Source organism: Artibeus jamaicensis, unplaced genomic scaffold (genome assembly GCF_021234435.1).
Source record: "Artibeus jamaicensis isolate MK-2021 breed Jamaican fruit bat unplaced genomic scaffold, CSHL_Jam_final scaffold_378, whole genome shotgun sequence".
NCBI classification, from domain to species: Eukaryota; Metazoa; Chordata; class Mammalia; order Chiroptera; family Phyllostomidae; genus Artibeus; species Artibeus jamaicensis.
In genome coordinates, this window is record NW_026522044.1 from 630,403 (window position 1) to 644,857 (window position 14,455).

General features: G+C 37.3%; 1 protein-coding gene across 1 annotated transcript in view; it reads right to left on the minus strand.

Annotated features, from left to right (window-relative positions):
* WDR44 (WD repeat domain 44) overlaps positions 1-14,455 on the minus strand; it is a 91,154-nt gene that overhangs the window by 16,671 nt on the left and 60,028 nt on the right. The window contains exons 11-13 of the mRNA XM_037146002.2: positions 13,590-13,728; positions 11,480-11,544; positions 811-924 (exon numbers count right to left, since the gene is read on the minus strand). Coding sequence (XP_037001897.2) covers positions 811-924; positions 11,480-11,544; positions 13,590-13,728 — 318 coding nt within the window. The remainder of the gene's footprint in view (positions 1-810; positions 925-11,479; positions 11,545-13,589; positions 13,729-14,455) is intronic.

Here is a 14,455-nt window from a genome sequence, read left to right on the forward strand (position 1 = left end):
AGTGGTTCGAAGCTGAAGCTCAGGGAAATCTGGACTTGCCAATTTATACAAATGGTACCTTTGTGGCACATGAGGTTCTCCTGACATGGTTATTATATAATGGGCATCGCCAGTATCCCTCATAGTATTTTGTTAACTCAGTTGACTTTTCTCAACTTCAGGTTTTTAAATACTACTCCCCCCCATCAAATTCTTTATATATTTTAGATTCTGATTATTGACAAATTTCAATATAAAGAAAGTGTATGATGTCATGCAAAAATTCAAAAAGTGCTTCCTGCTTTAAAGACCTTCAGACAAATTCAAAATCTCTTTAAAATTTCACAAAATTGTGCAAATATTTGATCAGTGGTCAAACAGACCTTCTACTTCTGAAATAATTTTTTTCTAAGGGGAAAAATCACAAAATTAAGGTTTATCATTGATTCACAGAATATGAACGTTAAACCTAAATTTATAATCTCACTAATGTAGCAGATTAGCCCCAAAGCAGTCTTGATTAGGTAAGATCAGACTTCACCTTTGTAGATGAAGTCAGATCCATTTTGCTTAGGATACTTTGCAAAATTATAAAAGAGGCAAAAGGTCTAGTACATAAATAGATACAGATAGAAGCTGTTAAGTAATATAAACATTTTCTTATGAGCCTAATGTGATATCTTTTTAAAATTTTGATTAATTTGTACAAACTGCACACAGTGTATATATGAACATTCAAACACTTGACAGCATGACAGTTATACAAATCAAAAATGTTTTTATCCTAAAGTATAGTAACACAGAATTAATACACAAATAAAAATTTCCTACTTTAGACCATGAAAGATCAAGGAGATCAGCAGTATGTCCTTTATATTTGCAAAATGGCCGTTGTCGAAATGGTGCATTTTTATCATCGGGGTCTTCATCAGCTCCACTGCATACCTATGTAGACAAAGACAAATCTGAAAACTAGTGAAACAAAGACTTTATGCACTTCCCACCCTATCTGTTCTCCCATCATTTTGCATGGTGCTTGATTGAAACCTTGATCCACCAAAAGCCAACTCCCCTTTATACTGAAATTGCTATTATCACCTCTTCACCTCCTTGACCTAATAAATAACAAACCAAGATAATGAACTGAAGACATTGTGCTAACACAATCTTCTCCCTCCCTAACAGAGCCAGCACCACAGGGTGATAGGCTAATCAAAATGAGCTCATTCCCTTTTTCAGTGATAACTGGTTTAGAAATGGGCACATGGTACAATTTTGATCTATTAGACATGAGGGAAGGTTTATTGTAGGAGGCAGTAGGGGGAGGCTCTAAAACGATTTCCTTGTTCTTAAAAGGGCATACTAGAAGAGTCTTTCCGCTTTCCTGCTTCCCAACATTGTTATCTGCAGGTGACACCTATGGGTGGTAGGGAACATCAGAGGGACCATGAGGGAAACCATCCCAAGAGAACAACAGATCAAGAATAGCAAAGCAGGAAGATGGTAGGACCCTGTGTCCCTGCTGATACTACTGAGCTGCTCAATTAGCCACCCCTGGAACGGCCTTACCTCCAGACTTGCTTCCTCATTGTTTAAGGCATTTTCAGTTGGATTTCTGTTAATGGAAGTCGAAAGCATCCTGACAGAGGTAGGTGAAAAATAATGCCATTCTTGTGTGCTGTGCATTTAGTTTACAACATGCTTCTGTAGTCATTATCTCAATGAATCCTAACAGGTCTGAGAGGTAGGTATTAGCATTATGAAGATACAGAGATGAAGAAAAAAATTAGGTCTCCAAGAGGTTAAAATAACAGATCAACGTCACATAGCCACCTGCAAACAGCAGAACCAAAGCAGAAATACAAGCCATTCGACTTCAAGTTCAGAGACTGTTCCTGAAATGTTATAGAGGATACTAGCATAAGCAAAAATATAGAGTGTTAGCTAAGCCTTAAGGGTAGGTAGGATGATGAGGATGGAGAAAATAGTATATGGGGATTAAAGTAAAAGGGTACTTTGAGACCTGATCATAAAGAGTCTTGAATTTGTGGCTTAAAAGTTGAAACATTCTCCAATGCAATGGAGAGTCAAGACGAGTTTCTGAAAATAAAAAATTACATGATCTGACTGGTGCTTTAGGAAGAGAACGCTGGGCAATACTGTAAAAGACCATCTAGAGAGAGAGAATGGAAGCAGGAAGAGCCATAAGTTTAAGTAAGAATAATGAGGGTTTAAACTAGAACAGTGGGCATGGGGCTAGATTAAAAGCTACCAATTTTATTGGTCTAGAATTTTACAGCTAATAAAAATATCTTCACAGCTTCTGTGGAGATAGACCAGGCGCACAAATGCCCTGACCTTTTGCCAAGTACTACTAATCCTAGATGACTATAGCTACCTCCCCTAATTTTGCTGCCAACCCCAGGGGCACTGCTGAAACATATAAACTAGGCAGGCTTTTCCCATTACATCCAATTCCACCTTGTCTTAAATAATTGTTTACATTTAATTAACTCCTTAACATATTTCCTCTAGCAGTGACTCCAGATCTCTTCCTCCTTAAATATCCATTTTCTTCTCCTCATACTCTCCCCTTTAAAAAATACTTAATGTTTTTTAAAGTATTTTTAAAGATTTTTATTTATCTTTAGAGGGGAAGGGAAGGAGAGAGGGAGAGAAATATCAATGTATGGTTGCCTCTTATGTGTCCCCTGCTGGGAACTGGCCTGCAACACAGGCATGTGCCCTGACTGGGAATCGAACCGCGATTCTCTGGTTTGCAGGCCTGTGCTCAATCCACTGAGCTCACCAGCCAGGGCTTTAATGTTTTTCTGATTATAAAGTAATACATGTTCAGTGTAGATAATTCAAACTCCCCCAGAAAGTAGGATGATTAAAATCAATACTACCCATAATCTGCTAACATTTTGATCTTCAATCTTCCTTTTAAAAAAACATAACTGAAATCATATTATATACATGACTCAGTACCTTCCTTTTCATCACGTCATGACTGTTTTCTGTACTCCACTCTTTGAAAACATTTATGAGCTGCATATGAATGCTGCATAATTTAGTCATTCTCCAATATCTTGCTCATTCAGGCATTTCCATTTTTTCTAATATAAATGGCAATTCAACGAACAATCTGGAACCTGAATCTTCAGCCCTATTTTATTAAAAAAAAAATTCTCCTGGCTGATGTAGCTCAGTGGATTGAGCGCGGGACTGTGAACCAAAGGGTCACCAGTTTGATTCCCAGTCAGAGCATATGCCTGGGTTGCAGGCCAGTTCCCAGCAGGGGACACACGAGAGGCAACCATACATTGATATTTATCTCCCTCTCTCCTTCCCTTCCCCTCTAAAAATAAATAAATAAAATCTTTAAAAAAATTCTAATATAAGGGCTATTACCAGGTCAAAAGGTTTAAACTTGAGACTTTTATAGTATCATCTGTTATTTGTTTTAATAAAAGCAGGTAAGTTTATTTAAAATTTTTCAAGAAATATAGATGTATAGTCAAAAAATGACAAAATCCTACCTCTTACAGATAACTACTAGTAATAATTTAGAGTGAACCCTTTATGTTTTTTATCTATAAGTATTTAGACATTTTAGTCAAAATTGGGATAATATTGTATCCGATTTTCATTCTGCTTTTTTCACATTACATTTTATTTTGAGTATTTTTAATGTCATTAAGTAGTCTTTGAGAAAAATTTAAGAATGGAATAATATTCTACTGTATGGACTATTACATAGTTTTTATTTTCCAACAGTTAAAAATTTAGCTTGTTCAAATTTTTGCTCTTGTGAGAACATTGAGATGAAAATCCTACTACCTACATTTTTGGGCATATCTGATTACTTCTTTATAATTTTTTTAAAGGTAGAATTATTAAAAATAGAATTACTAAGTATATTAATAGAATTTACTTAAAGTATATTAAGTAAATAAAATATACTTTAATTTATATATCTCTTTAAATAGATCTCTGTATCTAGAGATATTTATGTCTACATAAATATTTTCATATATAGATATAATATGTAAAACTTTATTATGAACATTTCAAACATATATGGAAATAGAATATAGTAAATAGTATAATGAACCCCATGCATCCATTGCCTGCTTTAACAGTCATGATTTTCACTCATCTTGTTTTATCAATCCTCCCACTTTTATGTATTTGCTTACTTTTGCTGGAGCATATCAGTAAATACTCTATGTGCATCTCTAACTAACAAGCCCTCTTTTAAACATAACTACAAAGCCATCACCACACCTAAAAAACACAATTTGTATCATATAATAACAGGGGTGTCAAACTCATTTTCACCGGGGGACACGTCAGCCTCACGGTTGCCTCCAAAGGTCCAAAATAATTTTAGGACGGTATAAATGTAACTTCTCTTTAACTGTTCAGGAGTTGAAATTACATTCCGCCCTTTGAAGGCAACTGCGAGGATGATGTGGCCCCTGGTGAAAACAAGTTTGACAGCCCCGATCTAATATCTAACCCATATTCAAATACCCTGATTATCTAAAAATATAATTTTAAACTGGGACTGCTATGAAAACTTGTAAGCCTTTTTGATATTTAGTAGCACTTACCAGATACTGTATTAGTTACTTGGCATACCAAATAAATGACATAAGCTTTTTAACATGTCAGATTTATGTCACTCTCTGTTCAAAAACCCTCTATTAGCTTCTATCTTTCTCAAAACAATAGCCAATGTCCTTGCAATGGCCCATACGCTATGACTGCCCCATCTACATCTTTGTGACTTTATTTTCTATTATTCTCCCCATCACTCACTGGCTCCAGCTACCCAAGCCTGGATGCTGTTTCTGTAACATAACAGAACTCCTGCATTGTAGCAGTTTTGGTTGCTGCTCACTCTACCCGGAATTTTCTTCTACAAATATAGCCATATGATCCCTTCCTCACCTCCTTCAGATTTTGCTCAAATGACAAACTCTTGGTGAAGCTTTGCTTGCCCACCTTATTTACTCCTGGTCACTCCATTTTATCTGCTTTCTTTTACTCATAAAATTTATCACCTTCTAATATACTACAAAATTCACTTATTTCTCTGTCTCCCACTACTAGAAATTTGAATTTCCTCACAATAGATATTTGTGTCTTTTTTGTTTACTATATCCCTAATTCCTAGAGCAGTGATTAATACATAATAGGCACTCAATAAATACCTGTAGATTAAATGAAGACAGTGCCAGGCCTTAAGATGCCAACTAGTGGAGCATAATGGGTAAGAGCATGAGGTCTAGAAACAGATCAGAGCTGGGTTCTAATTCCGACACTGTATCTATCAACTGCATGAATTGGTGAGTTACTTATTATCTCCTAAGCCTTCTATTCTTCATCTATAGAACAGAGTTCTTAGAGTATTTCACAACAGTATCAGGTCTATGAGATGAGACATCAAGTGTACTTTATTAGCAAAGTACCTGGCACACAGTAAGGGCACAAACAAAATATTAGCTGTTGCTATATACATTGATACAGTAGAATAAGTGCATTTAACAGAAATATGGGCGAAGTACCCATATGAATAATTATGCATTAAGTGAAGCAAGTAATGCTTCCGGGAGTAGACCTGACTCTGAAATAAATTTATGAGGTAAAGGAGAATAGCAAATGTAAATACACGGAATCCACAAAAGGGCAACGATGAATAACCAAGTGGCTCAGAAGATAAGGTCTGTGAGAGGGAAGGGTGGGAAATAAAATGAACTGAGGTCGGACTGATCTCTATAAAGGCTGAGTCAAGCTAAGGAATTTGGCCTTGATTCTAGAGGAAAAAAGAGTGCCAAAAGGAGTGATTAAATAGGAGTAACATGATCAGATTTGTTTTACAGGAAAGTAATTCTGCTGGCATTGTGGATGAAAGACTGGAATCTGGGAAAGAGCTCTCATGGTCCAGGTAAGAGATAAAGCCAGGATTATAGCAGTGGAAATGAAAGGAATGGCCAGATTCCAAAGACATTTGGGCAAGATGTGGTAAATGAGCAAACACTGAAGGGAGGGAAGAGAGTAAAACGTGATCACAGTTCCTACCTCAGGAGGTATTATTAAACAGTGAACTGACATCGAGTACACTGTCAAAGGAGTGGCTTTCTTGGGAAAATTATATGTATTGTGCTGAATTCTGTTTTGGAGATATATTAACATTGTTGATACCTGTCTTCCCCCGTGCATATAGGTCCTTGGCATGGATTGTCCACTGCATCTTTATATTTTCAGTGCCTAACACACTGTTGACTAAACCAAGTATAAACCAATGCATATTTTAAGTAAAATGTTGCATATGTAGAATTTCACAAAAAGTACTTCTCATTCCTTTACAGTTAACCCCCTTCTCCAAGCTTTTGATTCTACTGATCTCATTTTTTAAGATTTCATTTATTTTTAGACAGAGGGGAATGGAAGGAGAAAGAGTGGGAGAGAAACATCAATGTGTGGTTGCCTCTCATGGGTCCCCTACTGGGGACCTGGCCTGCAACCCAGGCATGTGCCCTGACTGGGAAACAAACCGGCAATCCTTTGAGATACACCAGCCAGGGTTGATTCTACTGATCTTGAAGGGGATCAGACTATGTCACATCCAAGTATGTTTCCCTTTGCATAAGAATTATTTTGAGCTGAAGGCAACTTAGAAGAAATAGACACAAGAAAGTCTCTACCCTCCCCCTTTCTACCTGAAAGCAGAACAAAAAATTCCCTTTGTGAAGGTATCTTCCTCTCACCTCTCCTTTACCAGGAAGGGGAGAATGAATCTTATCTCTGGAGATAACTCACAGTACTTTACTAAATAACCCTTATCTTACATTAATTTCATCTAATACATTTACCTTCCTACAACTTACCACCCCTAAAAGCCTAAATCCTCTTCTTGTCTTTTCCATCAACACAGACTTATTGCTCTTTGTTAAAATGATATTAACCCTCTGGGTTTAGCCATTTCTTTGGAACTATCCCTATGTTTTTTTTATTAAAAAGATTTTACTTATTTATTTTTAGAGAGGGGAAGGGAGGGAGAAAGGAGAGAAACATCAGTGTGTGGTTGCCTCTCATGCACTCCCTACTGGGGACCTGGCCTGCAACTCGGGCATGTGCCCTGACTGGGAATCGAACTGGCAACCCTTTGGTTTGCAGGCCAGTGTCCAATCTACTGAGCCACACCAGCCAGGGTGCTGTATTTTTCTGTAAAGACCTCAACATACATATCATTTTGCCTCTTTAAAAAATTGAATTTTTATTTATTGATTTGAGAGAGAGAGAAATTGATTTGTTGTTTCGCTTATTTATGTATTCATTGGTTGATTCCTCTATGTGCCTTGACCGGGGGTCGAAAAGGCAACCTTGGCATATTGGGACAGTGCTCTAACTGAGCAACCCGGCCAGGGTCCATTTCTCCTCATAATCTGTCCTTTGTTAGGTTATTTTGTAGATCCCAGCTGCAGAAACTAAGAGGGTACAGAGATTTTTTTTCCTCCTCTACAATCTATTCTCAAATGTTCTAAGCACCAGTTAAATGCTATAATACCCATATTGATATTCCACTAATCAAGCCCACCAAACATAGATTTACTCAATAAAAGCATTTATTTTAGGTAAATTGCATACTTACAACCTCTAGTGTCAAGAAGAAATTTTACAAGTCTCTAGCATAATGGAGCAAACTATGTGTGTCACTTGTCTTTTCTACCTTATGTTTACTGAGCTACTTTTGAAGATCAACAAAAACAGAGAGTGTAACAGCCAGAATCCTAGGCTTGGTGTGACCAATGAGTAGGTGGTGAATCTGGTGTGCATCACGCTGTAGGCCTTACTATATAACAGTTTTACATGGATGCTAAGAAGACAAGAGTGAAAATGTAGTTCCAAAGAGATATAACATATCACTATCACGAGAAAAAAGAACATCATCAGGAAAATAAACTTCATTGTGCTTACTGTGCTTCACTACAGCTAGCACTAGGTTCAAAGATAACAACGGATACTGAACTCCAAAGGCATATGAAATAGAATAGAGGCCTCTTTTAACTCTCCCAATAGAATTACATAAGTAAAAGAAACCCCAGGCAATCTTTTCCTGAAAACAACAGATAGAAAATGGTACTCAACTACTCCAGAAAACAAAACAAAACAAAACAAAACAATAGTACTCCAGGGGGGTCACTACATTTTGTGTCAAAAAACTACTATGCTCCTCATTTAAAAGGCTTTGTACTCAAACAAATGGGGAATTACGTAGGGTTTGGGGGTGCATGGGTTGAAGTAATTAAAAGTTGGTAAGTAGGATTGTTGAAATAAGCATAAAACAAGATAGTACAAATAGTCCCTGTTTTTAATAGTAACCAATGCCTAGAAACTTTCTGGTGAATTAAACTAATAAGAGCAAACGCTTTCCCCTAAAGCAAAGCAGTTAAAAATGTCTCCATCTACTACATTAGTCAGTGAAGATTTTCTGGAGGCAGTAGGCCTTGAAAACTGGGCAAGCTTGGAATAGAAAGGAGACTGCAGGAATCCAGATAAGGGGAATAGGAGTAAGGGCCGAGAAGCAAGAATTCAACACTGACTCAAGACTATCACATTTAGACATGGGGTTAGGTTCCGAGTATACTAAGAACTATGAAGTACAGTTCTCTGCCTTAAATTAGCCTAGAGCACAGCCAGTGAGACACGCTGCCAAGAAAGACATGGTGATAGCAACGTCAAAGTACATATGATGTACTGTTAGAACACAAATGAGGATCAATTCTGCCTGCTTGATTCAGGAAAAATAAAAAGAGAGATAACATATTTGAGCTAAATCTTGAGGGATGACTAGGGCTTTGCCCTATGAGCAAAGGGGACAGGAAGGGCATTTCCCACGAATCAAACACAGACATAGACACGAATGTGAGTGTTTAGGATACACACCTACATCCAGTAAAGCAAACAGGATGCGCAGGCACTAGGGAATTAGAACTGAGTTAAAAAGGTAAGATGAAGCAGTATCAGGAAGGATATTATTCTGTAGGTTTCAAGGAACCATCTGAAGATTTTAAGCCACAAAAAAACAGCAGTCATTACTGTATTAAAAAAAATTGCCAGTGGCAGTGTAGAAAATGAATTGGGTAGAGACCCGAGAAAGAAAAACTGATTAGGAGGCTACAGCAAACATTTAATGAGTGTCAGAGGAGTGTCAGGAGTGTCAAAGGCCGAGATGATATGAATGACAATGGGAGGTGAGGGGACAGATTCCGTGGGCATTTGTAGGTTGAAGTAGAGTGGATGGGAATTTGTAACTAATGTGATATGTGAGTAAGGAAGGAAAATTAATAGCGTTTTTGACTGAGTTAAAAAGGTACCTTATGGATGCCAATGCTATTAAAGATGGTTCAAAAGAGAGAAACAGGGTTGTGTATAGATAAAAAAAAAATGTATCGATCAAAGATTATTAACATCTCTCCAGTTACACAAGCCTGGGAATCTTTCTAGCCTATTCATTTACTAGCTAGTCAGTCAGTCTCCAAGTCCTAGAGATTCCATTTTTTTCACTTCTCTTGAATGCAGCTCATCTTTATGGATTCTAGACCCACTGCTATCATAATGTATCATAAAGTACTCATTTCTCTGCTGAGTTAATAGCCTCTTACGTGGTCTCCCTGTCTCTACACTGCAGCCCCCAACCAATTTATTCTTTTTTTTTAAAATTTAAGTCCTCACCTGAAAACGTTTTTTTTTTTTTGCTCCTAGAGAGAAAGGGAGAAAAAACATCAATTGGCTACCTCCCACACACCCAGACTGTGGACTGTACGTGCCTTGAGCAGAGACTGAACCCTCAGCCTAAGTATGTGCCCTGACTGGGAACTGAACCCTCAACCTTTTGATCATGAAATGATGCTCCAACTAACCAAGCCACTCCTGCCAGGGTCATCCAATCTATTCTTTACAGTGCTACAAGAATGCTCTTTCTAAAACAAAAGTCTGCACATTTTAATTAAGATCCTGATCAAAAGCCCTCAAAGTGCCTTCTCCCCCAGTAGCTTGCAGAATACAGTTCAAATGTCATGGCTTAATGCAAAAGACCATTTAAAACCCCAATTCTGCCTACCTCTCCTACAACTCTCACCATGTACACTTTGCTTCTGCCATGTGGAATTGCTTGTAGTGCTTTTAACAAGCCATACTCTTCCAGCCTCCACGCCTTTGCACTTGCTATCTTCTCTGAAATGCCCCTTCCTCCCTTCCTTCTGTCATATATTACAATTAATACCTAGTTCAAACAGTAAAGTAAAGCCTCCAGGGAGCTTGTACTGACACTCTGATTCACAAGGCTACTTGTGAAGTACCCTCTGTGGCATATTACCATCCATTATTGTAACTGAGTAACTGAGGATAAGTCTATTTTAGTGGTCAGCACAGTCCCCGAGGCCATAGAATATGTTTCTTTTAACTTTGTAGAATCTAGTAGTGTCTGGCATATGGACCAGGCACTCAGAAAACATGAGTTGCTTGAGACCTATTAATTGATGTGCTTGAAGAAGGTGGAGAGATCAGTATAGGTGGAGAGATCACACACAGTTTTATGTGAAAGGGTAACATGCACAAAAAGATCTCATTCTTGTTCGAAAAATATAATGCTACTGAAAGGAAATGAGAATTATGGAGCTAAAGCCAGTTCAGGGCTAAAGCTAAGTGAGTAAGTCAACTGAGAATGGCCAAGAACAGGACCCTGAGAAATAGCAACATTTAAGGGGGTGGAAGAGGTAGTAGGGATCTAGAAAGAGAACAAGAAAAAACAGAACCCAGAACCATGGGAAGCTGAGAGGAGTATGTTTAGAGTATGGAAAAATTCATGTCAAATACACTAGAGCCAATGAAATCCTAGGAAAAGACTGTTGAGCAGGTGGACATGGGTTCTCTTTGTTCATATCACACTTGTCTAGGTCAATACATAAGCAGAGGGGAGAACTTAGGATATTATATATTCTACTTTTTAGGTTTAAAATTGGTTATATCTAATCCTCCAGCTCTGAGACTATATGAAAATCATTTAGATATTTTAAACTACCTAAAACTGTGATAGAGCATTTGTCAAGCCACGATGGAAAAATTAAAATATTTCAGTATCCTTAATTACCTCTTATTCAGGTATCCATTATTATTTCTTAAAAGTATTTAACATGGATTTGAGGAGAGGGGATTTTGTTTCATTTAAGTTTACATGAGTAGTTAGGGACTTTGAGTAATATTCACTGTCTGACTTTTAAGCATCACACTGTTTTTTTAATTTACCAATTCCTAAAAGAAACTCTCCTAACACATCTTAATTTTAATTAAGTGTTTTCATGCAACTGTAATGTCTCATAAACAATAAGGTACTTAAAAAAAACTCCAAAAGAAAGAAAACAATAAGGTGCTTTTAGTAAACAAATCATAGTATTTAACAACAGTGACTATAAAATAACACACATACCCCAGTATCTGTATCAGATTTTGATGAATTTAGGCTTTCCTGAGAAGGTGATGGGGACACACGTCCTGCAAAACAACATAACTGTAAAAAGGCATGTACACATACACATACACACACCCAATCAGAAACAATGACACAGGAACACCTAATTAATAGTCATAGGATGTAACCTTCTAGAAAAATACATGCAAAGCATTAACTCTTTAGGCATCAAAATATTTGTTTTAATCATTTTTATACAAAATCTTTTATAAAATGACTTAGCCATTTTCCCACTTTTAATAAAGTACTGGGTTGGACAAAAAGTCTGTTTAGTTTCTTCCATAAAATAAGATACATTTTTCATTTTCACCAATAACTTTATTGATTTGGATATTTTGAATATATCAGCTATCTCCTGCATAGTATAACATTGATTGCTCTCAATTAATGTCTTGATTGGATCACTATCAACTTCAACTGGACTACCTGACCGTGGAGCATTGTCCAGCAAGAAATCTCCAGCAGGAAACTTCACAAACCACTTCTGACATGTTTGATCAGTCATGGTTCCTTTTCCATATACCACACAAATCTCTTTTTCAGTTGTGTTTTTATCTTTCTTGAAATAATAAAGCATAATATGCTGAAAATGTTGCTTATTTTCTTCCATCTTCAATATTAAAATGGCTAAACAAAAATTCATCAATTTTGATAAGTTGTTTTTAGATGCACACTGATATGACAGTTGTCACACAATGCAATCTTAACAAAACTGTTTTAGAATGAAATTAAAGACAACTAAGTGAAGTGCTACTAGAGCCATCTTATGGAAAAAAACAAACAAACTTTTTGGCCAACCCAATACTGTTACACTTTCATTATTCATAGTGAATACATTCTTGTCAATCCTAACAAGTAGCAAGATGAACAATTAAGGATCAGGAAGAGTCTAGGCTGTGGTAAGTCTCAAGGGCCACTGAAAATAGTCTTTTTGCTCCATTTAGGGCATAAAAGAAATGTAAACTTTGTTTACTATATTGTCAACTCATTATCACCTTCGATTACGTATTACAACAAAATGGCACAACATAATGCTAGCAATACACACAGGGCTCTTAAAGTATATAGGGCCTTGCTTGCTAGTTCTAGTTCAGTGGACCTTCCTAGATTTCTATGTTCCTCAAATTGCTGCTTTGACTATACTCTATACTCCTGCCCATGGCCAGCTCTATTCTACTTTCTCCCATCCCTTAGCTTCTTGTCTTCCAGCTTTGGATGTGTTGGGACAGGGAGGGAGGGGTTTGTGGAGAAAATTTATTGCAATTAAATAACTGTGAGAAAAGAATCTCCAAAACTTAAACTCCTATTTACATAAATTCTATGACATACTTTTCTTGATAAGTTACCATGATACATAATTATTTTACACAATTGTAAGTAATTGTATACGTAGGCCATGTTCTCAGGTTTCTTTTCCATTTAACCTTTTCCCACATATCCTTTGATGAACTGACAGATCACATTTGCTTTCCATGCTATGTTTCCTTAATCATTCTTTATTTATTGGATGTATACATTATCCTAATTCTTTCTCTAGATCACAGGTAGCAAATACAAGGCCCATGGGCCAAATCCAGCCCTCGGCCTTGTTTTATCCAGCCAGGCACCTTGTTTCTACCCAGCAGCCACATCGAGCTGTCGCTTAACTGTTAAGGAGTAGGTACCTTTATTCAGTCCTAAAATCATATTCGGCTGTTTGAAGGCAACCATGAGGCCAGTGTGGCCCCCCCAGTGAAAATAGGTTTGACGCCCCTGCTCTAGATCAATCAGAATTTCACTTTATCCCAGAATGGAACTGAAGATTGCCAAAGGAAACCAAATAACTTAGTTCTCAATAGTTGATGAAATTAACTCTGTACTACATCTGAAAGTTAAAAGCTCTGTGGTAGCTTTTTTCACTGAGTTTAGATGCTTTTTGCTGTTGACTTCTGTTTTACTTCTAGGTCTGTGGCTATAGAAAGTAGTGGTTGCTGCAAATGATTGCCAGTTAAGAGGCATTACCATGCCTAAAATGTCAAAATGCCAGGTGTCTTTGGATTTTTAAAGACCACAAATAAATGAGAACTACCTTCAGTATTGTATTTCATTCGCATATTGTTGAAGTAGTCAAAAGCATTTTTTAAAGCCCATATTCTCACTACATTGTCTTGTCCAGCTGAGGCAAGTAATCTGCCACAATGAGAAAATTTCATGGTCCAAACAGCTCCCTATGAAAATAAAGGAAGGTCCAAAGTTATTATTTTAAACACTGAGACATTACGTCAAAAATTAAAAAAAAAACATGTCAAATTATACATACTAAGATAATAATGCTTACATTACTAACACCATTTAAAGCCAACAGTTTGATGGAGGAACAACACCATAAAAAGGGTCTCTTCAAAAAAAGGTGAGACAGCCCTGGCTGGTGTAGCTCAGTGGATTGAGCGCAGGCCTGCGAACCACATGATCGCGGTTCGATTCCCAGTCAGGGCACATGCCTGGGTTGCAGGCCAGTTCCCTACAGGCCAGTTCCCAGCAGGGGAGGCACAAAAGGCAACCATACATTGATGTTTCTCTCCCTCTCTCCTTCCCCCCCTTCCCCTCTAAAGATAAATAAATAATAAAATATTTTTTAAAAAAAGGCGAGACAACATACTTGCAGTTTGCCATAATTTAAAGTAAGAGTTTCAAGATCTCAAATCTTGTCCATATGTTAATGAAAATAGTGTTTCTGAGGTGGCTGGAAACCCTCAAGGTAAAGCACAAATCCTAGTTGGGGATCTCAGTTTATCAGCTGAACTTGGGAGCAGGATAGGAAGAGGCAGAGCCTTTAGCATAGCACCAACAACTCCTGACCAGGGCTGAGGGAAGAATATGCCCCACCTTAGCAGTTATCCTCTTAGTATTGGGCATTTGAAGAAGTGTTGGAATACTGTGGTCTCCTGTTTTTCT